Source organism: Vulpes lagopus, chromosome 7, assembly GCF_018345385.1.
Source record: "Vulpes lagopus strain Blue_001 chromosome 7, ASM1834538v1, whole genome shotgun sequence".
NCBI lineage: Eukaryota > Metazoa > Chordata > Mammalia > Carnivora > Canidae > Vulpes > Vulpes lagopus.
In genome coordinates this window covers 29,876,118-29,893,580 of record NC_054830.1, presented here as the reverse complement: position 1 = coordinate 29,893,580, position 17,463 = coordinate 29,876,118, and the positions used below count along the sequence as shown (strand labels likewise).

Sequence of the window (17,463 nt, the reverse complement as noted above, 5' to 3'; positions counted from 1 at the left end):
CCAAAGATGCCAGCAGGATGGATATCTTTCTCTCCACACTTTGGCTTTGTTCTTCCCTGTGTTGGCTTTGTTCTTGGGCTGGTTCTCCACATGTGGAGGATCCTGGCAGTTTCAGGTCATGCACTATCAGCTTAGCAATCACAGGAGGAAAAAGAATACCTCTTTCCCTAGAGTCCCAACAAAAGGCCCTAGGTGACTTGGTTGGGCTGACATGGGTCATCTGTCCTTTCTGGAGCCAATCACAATGGATGGAGGGTGAACTAGACCCGGGGATGAGTGCTATGACAGATACCACCTCTGAAGGCTGTGAACAGGCTCAACCACACAGGAACCATCTATAGTGAAAGTGCAGTGATTTCTTGTTGAGAAATGAGGGTGCTTTTTACTAGAAGGGGAAATGTATGCTTAACAGGCAAAACCAATAGATATCCTTCTAAATATGTGTTCAATCTCTGTCTGCCTGTCTCTCTCTCTCACATACACACACATGCATTCTCTCCCACTATACCACACCTTCCCATCTCATTTTGCCAATGGTAAATGGCAAATGGTAAAATATTTTTTAAAAAACCAACCTTTCCTCAAAAAGTTCTGAGATGACTATACTAGAAAAAGTTGTTTCAGGCATTAGCCTTGTTTTGCCAAAGCAGTAATGGTTTTTCAATACATTAGAATAGTAAAGAAAAAATTTTTAGATAAAAAGAATGGGTAGACTGTTCTTTATCCATCTGTGCCCATTCAGTCCAGTCTGAACCCCATTGGCCAGCATGAGCATCAAGCATCTTGGGCCTGGGACCTAACCTGGACCAGGGTAACAGGAGACCAGTGTTCTCTCTGGCTTTTGAGATCGCGAAAGTTTATTTTATCCTTTCCTAGTGGCCTCAATTGTCAAAGCCGATCAAGCAGGGCAACAGATTAATCCTTTAATCTCTTCCATCCTGGCTTTGAGGGCTGGGCACTGAAGTGGATACTCTGATATCTGGGAGATCTGACCTAGTGACTCCCGGTCCTACAGCTGTGGTCCTGAAACATCAGAGAGTTCACCCATTTCTCCAGGGCCCCTACATCTTCCCTAACTCTCAGTGTTTTTAAGACAAATGTTTAAAACATAAGCCTTCCCATCCTACATTCTCACCCTCACTCCCTATGTCCCTGCTTCATTTTGGTTCCTTTGGGTGCTGGTCCTGGCATCGGAGAAAAGAGGTAAGATGGAAAAGTTACAAATTACAAATCCTCTCTCACTCAGAACCTATCTAGAAGGAAACATGGGGGTTTAGTGGGAAATGGGGATGTGGAACAAGGCAGAAGATATACACATACCATTTTAGAGTCCCTCTCTGGGCTTTAGTCAGTGAAACTACGCTGATTGAATTTGTTTTGTTTTATTTTGTTCTTAGCCAATCTCTAACAAAGGCCTGCTTGGTTTCTTTCAAACTAACTTCGCTGTGTAAGACAGAATTTTATAGTTGCTAGCAACAAAAACTGATTGACTGGCTAAATTAAGCAATAATAATAATAATAATAATAATAATAATAAAATAATAACAGCACAACAATAGCAATAAAAGTTATCAGAGGAAATAACCAAGCTACAGAAAAGAAGGAAACCCAGCAGCTTAACTAACGCCAGGAAACCAGGAGGCAGGATATAATGGACACCCCATCATTGGTATGACTTTCCTCCAACCCCTTCCATTCTTTCACCATCCAACTCTGAATCTGATCCCCACAAAGGGAAGTCTGACTGGCCAACCTCAGGTTACAACCTACCACATGGCTGAGGAAGGACATACTCCCATGACTGACAGGCCCACTGAGACTGGGTAGAGTGGCAAAAACATTCTGGGGCTGAGGCACTGCTATCGGTAAGGGAAGGACCACTGGTAGGCATAAACTGCAGGTGTCCTCTACACTGGATGACAAACAGTATTCAGTGATTCTGATTGACCTTTTAAAAAAAATCTAAGAAAAGTAGAAGTTAGTTCGTATCTGGGTACTTTTCTGAAATGAAGCTAAATATTTTCCAATAGACAAAAACCACTGTAAGTCCTCAGTGGCCTTAAGACAGATGTATCCCTAGAAGAGTCACTACCCATTTTAGAGTTATTTGTTCTCATAGGGAAGGTAGAGCAAGGAAGGAGGTAGAAGAGGTAAGACTGATTAGGAGGATGTTTTGTGACTGAAAGACATGGGATTGAATTCTAGTTCTACTGCACATTGACTGTGGGACCTCAGCCGAGGCTAAGCCTCAATTACTCTATCTGTAGTAGGACCTTACTGCATAATCGTTGTCGGGATTAAATTACACATACACACTCCCCACACACACCACCTCACCCTAAATCTGGCACCTGGAAAGTGCCATCAGAAATATACTAAGTTTAGGGCAGCCCCGGAGGCTTAGAGGTTTAGCCCCAGGATGTGATCCTGGAGACCTGGGATCGAGTCCCACATCGGGCTCCCTGCGTGAAGCCTGCTTCTCCCTCTGCCTGTGTCTCTGCCTCTCTCTCTCTCTCTCTCTCTCTCTCTGTGTGTGTGTGTCTCATGAATGAATAAGTAAAATCTTTATATTTTTTAAGTAAAATCTTTAAAAAAAAGAAATATACTAAGTTTGGGGGGGGATGGTGATTAGTACATATTTGCTGCATATAAATAGTAGGAGAAAGTTGATAAAATTGATCCACTTCCTAGTTTCTGGGCCTGGACATGGGGTAGTGGATGTACAAGGCTGAGGCTGAGGCCCAGGGTATAGGAAGAGGAAATAAGGTGCTAACCTACCACCAGCTACCCCAGATCCCAGTCCCAGATCTGCTTCTGAAGTTTACCCTGGGCTCTTTTATTTTTGGTGAAAGGTATCTTTCAGATCCAAAGGTGCATTTTATTTTAGAAACTAACATGCTCTTTGCCTCAGTGAAAGTAAAATTTGTAATTTTTTCATGTAGGGAGAGGTGTTTTAAGTGATTATAAAGTAAAACATAATATAAAAATTATAAATACATAATATAGAAGTTATAAAAATAGATGATACCAAAAAAAATCAAAAGCACATGATTAGAAAACCACCTGTAATCCCATCATCCTAGACAACCACTCTTAAATAGTGGTATGTATCTTTTCAGGTATCTTTAATGTGTCTATACACATAAAAATAGCTATTTGATTTCCAAATTAAGACTATCAGGAAGATAACTACCAAATATTAGTAACCCACTTGTTTCATTTAGAACAGTGGGTTTCACATTCTTTCCTACCTCTGTGAAAGTCACCCTTATAACATATTCTCATCAGTTTTATTACCCAAACTGTTCTCAATCCATGCTCCTATCCCCCAAGTTGACCTTACCTCTACCGTTGGAATCATCTGCTTTGACAGTGTATCAGCACATCTTTTGATGCTAATGAAAAAATATCTTTTTTCATGGCTGCAGGATATTCTATTTAAAAATAACAGCTAATTTTTATTACATTATGTAGTGAATATAACAGGCACCATTACAGACACCATGCTCACCAATTGATATGCATTATTTCAGTGACTCCTCATCCAAATCCTACATGAGAGAGTAATTAAGATTCCCATTTGAAATATGGGGCAGCCAAAACCCAGAAAGATTAAAGTAACTTGTTCAGGTGACAAAGGAAGCAACTGGTAGTCGGGATGTGAACCCTAAATCATCTGATACCATGGTCTACTCTTCTCAGTACCTGAGTCCATTTATTAGTAGCAACCAAGTTGCTGTGGGTGTTTTTAAACCTTATTTACTCTAACATCTAGGTATTTTTCTTATTTATGTTGGAATAACATGCTTTTGTAGAGTAGGAAAGGATTCGAAAGTGGGAGCTGGGCCAATTATACACCATACCTTGTACAGTCATTAAGTACTGATGTGCGTGTGTGTTCCTGAGACAACCTTGAAATTGCCTGGTTCTGGCAATGGAGGGAAAGACTGATGGATGAGGTCGAGTCACTGAATTGACTGCCCTTCACCATTCTGTATTTATTTGTTTATCTTCCATCTCCCATTATGACCTGTCTGGGAAGTTGGCAGAGGAGCAGGAAGGATTTATGGATGTGCTGCATAGAACTGTGCCTGGGGTTGAAATCTCTTGCAATAGCCACCAAAAAACAAAACAGGAAACAGAAACACCAGCTATAGCTCCCCGCTACAAATCATTTCAAGGGTGGTTTTAGAGATACCCAAGCACATCAGCACTCAGGGGCAGTATTCACTACAGGGCGAGGCTAGCCTAGATCCTTCTGACTCTTCCCTTCTGACAGACTGAAAAGCCAAGACAGATGATGTGCCTGGAAAATTAGTTTTCTGCTGCCACTTTCTCTCCCCATGGCTGCCTTGCCTCCTGTTTGGCACTTCATCTTTGTTGTCTCCTCAGTCTCTGGCCTCCTTCCTCATGCTCTTGACATTCCACTCATCTCCTTTCATTCTGGGACCTGGCAGTCATATCTTATCTCTGGACAGATGAAGCTCACTGCTTTTCAAAGGACTTTCAGTTTGATCCCTGTCAAAGAAGGCTGGCTGAATTAACCTCATGTGACAGCAAAGGAGAGTGAGGTTTCTTGAAGTGAAGTGACTTGTCTAAGGTCATTCACTAGTGGTTGAATAAATATTTATTGAGTGGCTACTTTAGACAAAAGAAGGGACTATGTGAAGCAGATGATGTGTGCAGGATCCAGAGGTCACCCAGTCAGTTATGGATACCAGCTGAGAGCAGTGTGCCAGCATCCTCATTTCTTATCCCTGTTGTCATGTCCCTTGGAAAATCCAGTCTCAGTCCATTGTTTTAAGAGACTGATATATTGTGCTTGCATATTTTTACATTCACCTTCTTATTCCCATTCAGGCATAATCTTAATAGGGTCTCTACTTTGAGACATCTACATTGTTCATGTTGTTTATTCACTCCTTCAACACAGCACCAACTATTTTCCAGGCACTGTCTTAGGCACTCAGAAAAAAGGAATGGGGAAAAAACAGCTGCAACTTCTGCCTTCCTGGGACTTCTAGTCTAGCTGGAGCTCAGATATTAACCAGTCACAGAGACAAATAGCGACAGAGGGGTTTTGGGGGAAAAGAAGATGGGGCTAAGAGCTTATAATGGAGGCCTGTTCCAGGTTTGTGGGACATTGGTATGGACAGATGAGATGAGAGTATGGCTGCTTTGTTGATCAAATGCTCTAAGTCATTGATGTTCATTAGAACTGACAACAAAGAATTAATCCCTTTGCATTCCCACTGCCACCATCACACATCTGTGCTCCTGAAAGTGCCCCCCACCTGGCCTCCTGTCTGTTCTCCTAGCCCCCTTCAGGTTGGTTTTCCACATTAAAGCCAGAGAATCTAAACTTGATCATGCCATGTCCCTGCTTAAAACCTTCAGCGGTTTCCCACTGCCCTTCAAACGAAGGCCAATATCCTTAATGTGGCCTCCTATACCTTCCACTACCTGGCTCCGTCCTGCCATTGGTCTTCCTGCCGTTACCCTACCCCTCACTGCCACAACCACAATGGCTCTCTATTTCCTCGACACTCTGGGTCTTTACACATATTGTTCCTTCTCTCTGAAATACTCTTTCACTCTCTTTTTTACCTACCCATAATTTACCCGTCCTAAAGGAGTTTTCCTCCAAGAAGTCTATCCTTACTCCATACTGGAATAAATTCCTGGCTATAGACACTGATGGTCCCATCTATTTCCCCTTGAAGGCACTTATCCTAAAATATAATATTTCTTTTTTTTCCCTATGGGATTATTAGAGTGATGTCATGGAGGCATGAAGGCTGAATTTGGATCTGTTTTGCCCACCACTGTATTGCTGGCACCTAGCACAGTACCTTCCACCTAGTGAGTGCCCAAAGAAAGGATGAATGTAATCATGAAGAAGAGTATAAACATTACAATGGATAGGGCAACCTCAAATTTTTTTAGTTCAATTCTCTTCATGTACAAATATGAAACTGGAGAACCAGAGAGGGGAGGTGATTTACCCAAGGTCACACAGCAAGTTAGTAGTAGAACTGGCCTGGGACCATGGTTTATAGCTTCTGCCTCAATGATATACTCCAGAAATGCTATACTCTGTTTGCCTCAATACTCTGATGTTCTTTGAGACCCAGACCTATAACTGAGATACAATGTATTAGGTAAATGGAGAAACTATCTGCATTAAACATTACAGATTTTCAGGTAAATCCTTTATTTCATTAAATCTCATAAGGCCTGAGGTTTTAGTTGAAGTTCTTTTTCTACAATTGATTTTTAAATGAACTCTGAGGTCTCAACTGAGTACAGGTTAGTTCCCAGGCACAGAAGAGCAGGCCATGGCCCTTGCCTGTGAAGAAAACCCTCAGCGCTCCTTCATTCTACATGAGTTCATTAATTTGGGAGTAGATAGAGACCACCTTTCTAAAATCTCTCCTCCCCAAGGAAGGCTTTGCAGTGAAGCAGGAGGCAATGAGAGTCCCCCAAGCAATGCTGTCTCCTGGCTAACAAGGGCATTTCCTGAAATCTGACAGGGCAGCGAACATTTGTTCTGCCTCTGGAAGGATATTTATGCACCTTCTGAAGTGTGACCAGGACACAGCTCAAAAGTGTCAGATGTTTCCTCTTCATGAATATGAAGCAGCAGTTTCACCACTTGTATTACACCCTAGAACAATGTAGCTTATGTATACCTCCCAATGGTGGGCACTGGAGCAAAAGTAAATTGTTCTTAATGGATGGCTTGGTCCCATGACCCTAGGCAGCACCAACAAAACAACCAGGGGTTCTTTATCAGACAGAAGAGGCTCTCCACCAGGCAGGTGAGACCCTTAGGGAAGGAAGGAACCAAGGTGAAGACAAAAACAAAAACAACCAAAAAACCTTTGTAATCAGACAGTTTGAGTTACCAAGAACAAGTCTCTATCCCTCTCTGGAGTCTTGGTTTTCAGTCTATAAGATGGACTGAATATAATGCCTACCTTCTTTATTCATTCACTCTTAAAGTGCCAGGCTCTATACTAGAGGTGGATGACATTGTAGGGGACAGGGAGGACACAGTCATAATAGAGTTCACATTTCAGGAAGAGAGAGACTAAATACATATTTACCCAACTCTTGTTCAATTTTCAAGTGTGGTGAGCATCATTGAGAGGATAAAATCAAATATAAATGATGGTTAACATGTAAGTGTCAGACCTCACGCCAGGTACTTTGCACGTAGTAACAGTACTACGTGGGGTTCTGGTCCAAGATGGCAACGTGGAAAGACCCTGAACTCACCTTCTCCACTGGGACAAACCAAATCTACACCTACTTATGGAGCAATTCCTCCTGAAGAAGTGAGAGCTGACTGAATAGCTTCTGCATGATAAAAACTGAAGAGACCACAAGGAGACCAGTAAGAGACAGGAACAGGGTAACCAAAGGGACTCCACACCCCCAAGGCTGCTAAATGCAGTAGGGAGGGACAGTGCTGAGGTACCCGGAGGGCACAGAAAAAAGCCACGGTATAAAAACGCAGTGACAATACAAAGGGACCAGAACATGGCCAGCTGGCAGAGGAGCTGCTGGAACTCTGGGTCAGAGAGACCGGTAATCAGCATGGTTTACACCCCCTCCACATGACAGGAGCACTGGTCTGGACACCATAGCCCTCTGGAGGCCTCAGCAAGCCCAGGGCCTCTAGACAACGCCAGCCCCACCCATCCTCCAAGGTGCCCCCAGCCCTGTGCATACCCAGACACCTCTGGTCATGGCTCACTACAGCTCTAGCTAATAGGACAAGATGACACAGATACAGAGCACCCCAGAACACTGTAGGCCCACACCACTTTGGCTTGAGGCAGTTTGCCAGAGCACCCTGGTGCATGCACAGTGCTCCAGGACCTTGTGGCCCATGCCTGCTTTGGCCCCAGGATCCCCCAACCCCCATGAGGGCATCCCCTGTGCATAATACCCCAGGAACTGCAGTCCATGCCCTCCTTGGTTCCAGCCACCCAAGGACCTTAGTTCCAGGTCATGCATGCCTTCCACGGAGTTCCTCAGCCCAGACCTCACCTCAGCTCCAGTCATAGTGCTAGGACACCTTTGCAGTACGCACTCGGAGACACCCTGGCTTAGAAGAGTTGCGAGGATATGGAGAAAAAGGAATGCTCATGCATTATTGGTGAGAATGTAAATTGATGCAGCCACTATGGAAAACAGTGTGGAGGTACCTCAAAAAATTAAAAATAGAAATACAATATGATCCTGTAATTCCACTACTGTGTATTTAGCCAAAGAAAACAAAAACACTAATTTGAAAAGATATATGCACCCCTATGTTCAGCACAGCAGTATAGTAGCCAAGGTATAGATGCAACTTAAGTGTCCACAATAGATGACACACACACACCACTTCTTTATTATGTGTACACACACATGCACATGTACACACATAAGAATATTACTTAGGCATAAGAAAAGAATGAGATCTTGCCATTTGCTACAACATGGATGGACCTAGAGTATCATTCTAAGTGAAATAAGTCTGATAGAAAAAGACAAATACACCTATATGTGAAGTCTAAAAAACAAAACAAATGAATAAATAAATAAAAAGCAGAAATAGACTCATAAATACAGAGAACAAATTGATGGTTGCCAGAAGGGAGGAAGTAGGACATGGGCAACATGAGTGAAGGGGAGTGGGAGATAATAGGCTTCCAGTTATGGAGTGAAAAGGTCACAGGGATAAGAGGCAGACCATAGAGAATATAGTCCATGGTACTATAGTAGCGTTGTATGCTGACAGATGGTAGCTACACTGTGGTGAGCGTGGCGTAACATATGAACTTGTTGAATCACTATGTTATATGCCCAAAATTAATGTTAACACTGTATATTGATTGTACTTCAATTTAAAAAGTAAAAAAATAATAATAATAACCATAAAAATAACCCAAATGTCATTACTATGGGCCACTTTTTAAAGTCATTATCTTGTATGGATCCATTTAAGCTTCATTTAAAAATACTTATGATGTAGAAACTACTATTATCCCATTTTATAGATGAAAAAACGGAGATACAAGGAGCTTAGCTTGACAAGAGAAACACAGCCAATAAGTGGCAGAGAAAGAGCCCACCTAGTTTGAGCAGAGTCTATGTAGTATACATTGCCTTTCATGATATTACTGTCCCATTTAATCCTTTTAGCTACCTGGTAAGTACTATTATTATTTTCATTTTCCAGATGTGGACACAAAAGCAAAACATGTAAGTGATGTCTCTGAGTTCACACAGCTACGAGGTAGTGGGACAGGATGCTGGTCCCTTCCATAATACTAATCAGCCCAGCCATCAGTCAGTCCTAAGAAACTGGTATTTCCAGGGCTGAGTCCCTAATATCTTGCCTGTCCTTATTCTTTCTCAGGTGTTCCTGAAGAGTGATCGTGTGGCCCGTATGGTGCAGAGTGGGGGCTGCTCCGCCAATGACTCCAGGGAAGTCTTCAAGAAGCATATCGAGAAAAGAGTGCGCAGCCTGCCCGAGATTGATGGCCTCAGCAAGGAGACTGTCCTGAGCTCCTGGATGGCCAAGTTTGATGCCATCTACCGCGGGGAAGAGGACCCCAGGAAGCAGCAGGCCCGGATGACAGCCAGTGCAGCCTCTGAGCTGATTCTGAGCAAGGAGCAGCTCTATGAGATGTTCCAGAACATTCTTGGGATCAAGAAGTTCGAACATCAGCTTCTATACAATGCATGCCAGGTAAGGTGTCTATCACCAGGGCCCCCGCCTGTGACTGAGTAGAGTCACATTATCACTCCTGTGTGCCCTAGGCACTGTTTTCTTCATGGGCCATTTCTTCTTTTTTTTAAAATTTATTTAAGATTGACTGATTGATTTGAGAGAGAGAGAAAGCATGTGCATGAGTGAGGGGAGAAGTAGAGGGAGAAGCAGACTCTCTGCTGAGCAAGGAGCCCAACGTGGGGTTTGATCCCAAGACCCTGAGATCATGATGTGAGCCAAAGACAGATGCTTAAATGACTGAACCACCCAGGTGCCCTCATGGGCCACTTCTTAACTGAAAAAAATAAAAATAAAATAATATTTTAAAGCCACACTGGTAAAAATTTAATATAATTCAGTCCAGAATATGTTCATGTTTATCCTCTGGTTTTAAAAGAAATGAAAACATTTTTGTACATACCTAAAAGTCTTGTGGGCCCTACACACTGTGTATATCCTGTCTAATAGGTAAGTTGGTTTTATGAGTATGGTCTGACTCTCATGTGTTGAAAAAGCTGAAAGATCAAAACAATTTTTCTAAAAGATGGTTTTGCCTTTAAAATAGATGTTTACCAGTTGAGTGGCTTGTACTTCCTCAGCTGAGGTGACAAATGGACTTAGTACCTCATCATTAAGAATAATTATTTAAAATAGAAGGCTTCCAGAAGGTCTGAGTACATCATACCAGTATATTAGTCACATCATGAATTTCCAGGTGGATTTGAGGGAGCTAGCTGACACTGTGCTTAGACCCACTCAAATTGGGCCTATATTTTCTCTGGATCAAAGAAGGGTTGTGGGAATGAGGTGCTCTAGATCTTCATTTCCTTTTTTTTCTTTTAAGATTTTATTTATTTATTCATGAGAGACACACAGAGGCAGAGACACAAGCAGAGGGAGAAGCAGACTCCATGCAGGGAGCCCGATGTAGGACCGAATCCCCGGACTCTGGAATCACGCCCTGAGCCGAAGACAGATGTTCAACCACTGAGCCACCCAGGCATCCCTAGTTCATTTCCTACCTAACCTTTCCGTTATTCATGCAACGAGTATTTGTTGTGTCTTCTTTGCAGTCTTTGCAAATTTCAGGGCGTGTCACATGGGAGCATTTTTAAAATTCACATTCTCAGGCCCCAAACCTGGAGCTTCTGATCCTGTATTCTCAGGGCAGAGCCCAGGAAGCAAGGGCTTCCCTCCTGGTAGTTTTACTGCCCTTCTCCTTTTAAGAACCATTAAAGAATCTCAGTTGTGCTCTGATTTCCCTGGGCTACTTCTGTCCCTAAGGTAGGTTAAATTAAGTCACCATAGTATATTGGTTGAGTTGTGCTTTGCTCAGAACCAGACAGACCAAGGTAAAACTTAATAGGTAAAACTCAGAACCAGACAGACCAAGGTAAAACTTAATAGGACCTAGCTTTGTGGCCTAGGGGAGTTAGTTAACCTCCTCACACATGAGCTTGGCATGAAATTGTTATAAGGATTCAATGTATATAAAACCCAGGGCAACATGGGGCCCTTTATAAATGGTGGCTGTTAAAATATATTATATTTCACCAGAAGAGGCAAAAAGTCCACAGACAGTATCAGAACCGTGCCATAAATGCTTAACATAAGAACTACAAGATTTTGAGGCTTACTTGTTTCTGCCTTCATGTCTATCCTCCGGTTCAAGGCATCAGCTCCTCTTACCCTGGATGACCACAGTATCTACCTAACTGGTGACCCTGCCTGCCCTCTTGCCCTACAATAACATGCCCACCACACACCAACTAGTACAAGCTTTTTATAATATAAATTGGATCATGTCATTCTTCTGTTTGAGACATTCCAGTGGCACCCCAATATCTTTAGAGTGACATCCCAACTCCTCACTAAGGCTTAAGGCAGTGCATGAATGAACCACTCTTGCTGATACTGTTTTCCCCACACACTCATTCACTGGACTTCTTTCTTTTCCCCCAACACACCAAATTGGTTCTGAGCCTTTGTCTTTGCTCAATGCTCTTTGCCAAGACTTTTGCATGGCTGTCACAGCTTAAATGTCTCTTTCTCTAAGAGGTCTCCCAAGACCACCCCATCGAAAGTTCTTTCTTGCCTTACATCTCACAGTCCCTTTCTATCCCATCCCTTGTTCTTTATTTTTTTAAGATTTTTATTTATTTATTCATGAGAGATACAGAGAGAGAGAGAGAGGCAGAGGCACAGGCAGAGAGAGAAGCAGGCTCCATGCAGGGAGCCCAATGTGGGACTCGATCTCAGGACTCCAGGATCACTCCCTGGACCGAAGGCAGGCGCTAAACCGCTGAGCCACCCAGGCATCCCCCCAATCCCTTGTTCTATTTTTAATCACAGTTTTTACCACTATTTTCCATTTGTTGTTCATCTATTTTTATCTGTTTATTACCCACCTCATGCTCTGTTCCCATCCTTCACCAGAATGTTAGCTTTGTGAAGATGATGACTCGTCTTTTGCTTTATTCGCTAATATTTCCATGAAACAATTCTTGGCACATAGTGGGTGCTCAGGAATTGCCTATTGAGTTAATAAGTGGGTGATGGTAGTTTATTTTAATTGGTAGATAAGACTCTATCCTGGTATCAACCACTGTAGCTCACCCAGAACTTTCTGGATATTTTAGTAAGTAGAAATCTGTTTCTCATTTCATAATATAATATATATATTACAGTCAAAGATATTCCTCATATCTTATTTTCTTCTCAGCCAATTTCAATTCAGAATACTGATTGTCAACCCAAAGGTAGATATTTTCTTTGATAGGTCAAGGAATATTTTAAAGTGACCAAATAAATCTCAATGTGAAATTAAATTCAATTTTTCTTTTTATTTAAAATATTATTGTATCCCACGTGGCACTTTTAGAATGGGGTGAGCTGGTGGTATTTCTACCTCTCACCAGCACTACCTTTTCTGCTACAAGAATATGGGTTGTCAAATTACCTGCTTGGGTTATAAGTAATTTCAAAATCACAGAACTAGTTAAGTGTTCTTAAATCTGCTAGTCACAAAATGATTCCAGAGATCAATTTTTCTTCTTATTACAAATAGCAACATTATTGGAATGAATGCATTGCTCTGCCATTTCTCACCTCATCTTATTAAATAGGGTTAAGTGGCAGGATTATGTTTTCCCCTAACATGTTTTCCATGAGTTAGAAAAAACATACAGCAACTATTACTATTGACCTAAATAAAGAGGTAAATAAATTGAGGCAAGCTCAAACTCATAAAAAAGATGAGTTTATTCAGGAATAGCAGAGGAATTGTAATTCCAAACATGCAAAGAATAGCAAGCTATAGGTAAGTCTGTTGAAGGATTGGGGTGGGCTATATTTAAATCAGTCAGGCTGATTTAAGTTTTGTTTTCCTAAGGACACATACATTAGATTTTTCCATTTTATGTGTTCTAGTTCCATTTTAGATTGAAATTCTTTCACATTTCCCCCCTTGGATCAAGATATTTTCCAAAAAACACCTCTGATCAATTATGTCATTCAGATGATTTTTGTTAATTTTTTTTAAGTGTAATTGGAGTGCAGGTAGATTGTATTCTATGTCCCATGGAGCTTAGGAAGGTAGTCCTCAGATGTCTTTTCCATGGAGGAAGGAAATTATATAGAGTTTCACTTGCCTTGTTTGAACAACAAGAAGATTGAAAAATGAAGAATCTCAGCTATGTCTCTCTGAAGTAGACAGCTTAGTTTCCACTATTAGTTGGATTCCAGGAAAAGCCTTGGAAGGAAAATAATTTTATTTTGTATATACACTGGGGAATAAGCATTTGTTTACTAATACCAAACAGTAGAAATTTAATTAAAAAGATTAAACTTGGGGGATCCCTGGGTGGCGCAGCGGTTTGGCGCCTGCCTTTGGCCCAGGGCGCGATCCTGGAGACCCGGGATCGAATCCCACATCGGGCTCCCGGTGCATGGAGCCTGCTACTCCCTCTGCCTGTGTCTCTGCCCCTCTCTCTCTCTCTCTGTGACTATCATAAATAAAAAAAAAAAAAAAAAAAGATTAAACTTAAGATCAAAAGCCCAATGATAACTATTGATTGAAATACACTTCTCAACCAGTTTCTCCACTTGCCTAGATTTAGTAGATCAAAAATGCCCCAAGTTTCAGGAGCTTGGCCAAATTCTGCTAACAAATTGATATTGTCCTTCATTATTTTTAGTTCTTTTATTATTTTCCCTGACTTACTGACATAAAAACAAAGTTCTCCAACTAGGCACAGGTTCCCCTCTGCTGAGCTGTGAGAAGGTTAAGGGCTCTGAAGTTTTTGTAGGACTACTTCAGCAAGACTGTCTATCTGGATTTGTTGGTATTCAAAAGCTCAGAAAGAAGCATTGAAAGTGATAGACATAACTACAGAAAGACTGTGAATTGCTTTTTCAAGGTCTGCTACTCCAACTTAAGCTAAAAAGGCTCTGACAAAAGCCTATCTCATACCCTATCTACCGTAGGGTTATATACAGGCATCCATCCAGTGGATTCCCAGTTCTGACACACCCTTTTAAGTTGATAGAAGACCCCAGATTATGTATACAAGCAATGGAAGGAAGAGCTTTTCTAATTTTTCTGATTTCAGTGAGGCCAGTGATCCCAAAACATCCCTTCCAATTAAGGGGAAGTGTAGATTATGTTTCTTCCACATAAAAAGAAATACCCAGTGTCTTCTAAGGCACAGTTGGGTCTCTTTGCCCAAATATTTTTCCCTGTAATAAAACAGAGGATCTCATGATCAAAAGTATAATCATTATAATCATCATCTGATTTATTAGAATTGTGGGAGTTATTATGTGATTACCTTAAATTTCTGTAGCTCTGAAGTAACAAGAGAGCTGATCTAGTATAGGTATGGTTTTGGTGGAGATGTAGAAGATTTCTGGGGAAAAGTAAGCTGAATTAAGTTTCTGCCATTTTCCAGATATTTTGTTAATTCTCAATGAACTAGTATTGAGGCAGAGCACATTAGCTTCCAATTTTCCAGTATTATTAGTTTCCATTGTCCCACCATAAATACACATTAATGGATGAGGCAATATAGCCTTCTGGATTCCAACAGGGTGTGAATTCATGTTCACCTGTTATATAAAATGGTATAGTTACAAGCATTTTGTGGGAGCTATCCTAGAGTTTTGTTGCCATTCCCATCGTTATGTTTTTTAAACATAACAAAGATTTTGACTAAGAGTCCAGACCTGATTGAAGAGTATCCCACTATGGGTAAGGAGTACCCAAAGGAAAGCCATTATATTTGGTGCCAGTCTTTTGAAAGGGAAGACATGTGTGATTTCAGAGGCATCAAAGGAGAATCCTACATCCTTACCAGATAGGTTTTTGCCGTTCTAAAGATAGTGGTCAGGCGAACAATTCAGGTTCATTGTAAGTATTATTTGCTCTAGCACAAATCCAACAATCAGTAAGTTCAACAGATCCAGAGAGTTGATTTTTTTTAAGGTAGGAATAGCAGCATATGTTAAAGAATGATAGAAAACTAGGAGAAGAATAATTGAAAGCATGAATGACATGATTTAACTAAATATAGAGTGAGAAGAGAGAGGAAAAAGAAGGAAATTTATACAGACCTCATCTAGATATCTTGGGTAAATTGTCTACTTTAGATGTCAGGTAAGTTAGTCCCTAGAAATTTTCAGTTTCAGATCACCATTTGGTATACCAGTCCATTCAGGTTTTGGGACTTTGTTTAGATGTGGCACCTGATTCCAGGTGTCTATTCCTTGAATTTGGCTGCACAGGAGTTAGATAAGGACACCTGGGAGGAACCTTTCCAGCAAGGTTGAAGAAGGTCTTTTTTGGAAATGTATTTTCCAATAGATGAGCTCTTCAGGCTGTAAGGTGTGATGTTTGATGTCTTCATCTCCTGGAAGTGCATAGGGAAAGATTGTTCTATCAGAGTATGATTATTTCTTATTGGCTTGATCAGGCCTTTGCAAGCTTGAAGTATATCCCCTATCATTAGTTGTGGTGTGAAAAAAGTGAGGCCTAAGTGTACCAGCCATCCTGTAATTATTTAAAAAGGCAAAAAAGTTTATGTATCCCAATGGTAGTAGATCTAAAATTTAGAAGAACCAATGGTAATGCTTTTTGCCAGAGTACTTGGAGGGTTGCAAATAAGTTAGCTAAGTCTTAATAAATCCATTTGTATATTTGACCAATCCTAAATATAAATATAAATAATATAAATATAAATTAGGATTGGTTTGCAATCCTAAAGACTGAGGATGCTAAGCACAATGAAAGTGCTAAGGAATTAGCCAAACAGAATATGTTGTAAAGTATTTGACCAGTAAAGTGGGTTCCCCAGTCACTACGAAGTTTAAGGGGTGTTCCCTAAGTGGGAATAGTCTTTTTTACTAGGACTTCAGCTACAGAAGAGGTAGTCACTTGTCTACATGAGAAAGCTTCAGTGAAATGTGAAAACTTACAAACCAGAATGTACTTACATCCAGGAGATGGGGGCAATTGTATGAAATCTATTTGCCAAACCTCAAATAGTTCATTGGGTAAATTAAAATCTTGGGGCAGTATGGATAGGCTTCCCTAGTTAAATTTAGAATAGGAGCAATCAAGAAGTATACTTTTTGTGGCCTTGCCAATGTTTCCCCTCCAATATTGATTCATTAATGTTATTTTATCAGTTGGCCAATATTTAATTCATATATGGCAGTTAATAATGGAAATTTTAGATTTTCTGGTAGCAGAAATTTTATATTTTCTGGGTCTGAACCAGAGTTTCTTTTCTTAATGATACCAACAGCCTTTAGATCTCCAATTTTGTTTTTCCTATCCAGGGGCCAATTGTTGTATTTTCTGCTTAATTCTCTTAAGTCATCACCAGGGGAAGCAGTTTTCTGGACCATGACAGGTTTAGTCTATGAATTCCAAAAAGCAGCATTTTATTTTTGTGGTGATATCAGTGAGATGGTTTCCTTAGGCTTTTTGGAAGTCAGACTAAGAATGCCTAGAGATTTTAATAGTAGCTAGAGCTGCTGGTAAGAGCATAACATATAATAAATTTTGGACATAAGGACCATTTTAAGGAAACCTGGAAGTAAGGAAACCTCATTTCCATATTCCAAAATCATGGGCTACTCCAAAGTTGTATTTACTATCAGTATAGATAATTGTGGTTTTATCTTTAGCAAGAATATATGCTTGAGTAAGAGCTTATAATTTGACTTGTCAGGATAAAGTGGCCAAAAGGAAGGGTGCGATGTCAATGACTTCAAAAGGAATTGATATCATATATCCAGCACAATATTTACCATTTTCATTTTTCAAATAAGAGCCACCAGTAAATCATGAAAAATCAACATTTGTCAAGGGAGGTTCTTATAAGTCATCACGAGGGGTTAATATATGATCCATCAAAGTCTAGAGATGCTCATGGGAGCAGTTCTTTCATGGAGAAGGAAGAAGGGTAACACTGATGAAATTACCACAATGAATGAAAGTGTTTTGAGGGGTATTTACCAAGAGAATTTCATAAGAAATACGATGGCTTGGTAAAAGGTGTTGGTTGTGGTATGAGTTTAAGAGAGCTTCAACAACATAAGGTACAAAGATGGCCAAAGAAGATCCCTTGACTATTTCTTCAGTGGCCTTTACTAGAAATGCAGTGGCAGGGACAGCCCCAAGGCATTGGGGG

At 40.8% G+C, this 17,463-nt stretch overlaps 1 protein-coding gene across 14 annotated transcripts in view; it reads left to right on the top strand.

Annotated features, from left to right (window-relative positions):
• CADPS (calcium dependent secretion activator) overlaps positions 1-17,463 on the top strand; it is a 459,187-nt gene that overhangs the window by 106,093 nt on the left and 335,631 nt on the right. For all 14 annotated transcript variants that reach the window (XM_041764526.1, XM_041764525.1, XM_041764524.1 and 11 more), the window contains exon 3: positions 9,416-9,748. In XM_041764526.1, the coding sequence (XP_041620460.1) occupies positions 9,416-9,748 (333 nt within the window). The remainder of the gene's footprint in view (positions 1-9,415; positions 9,749-17,463) is intronic.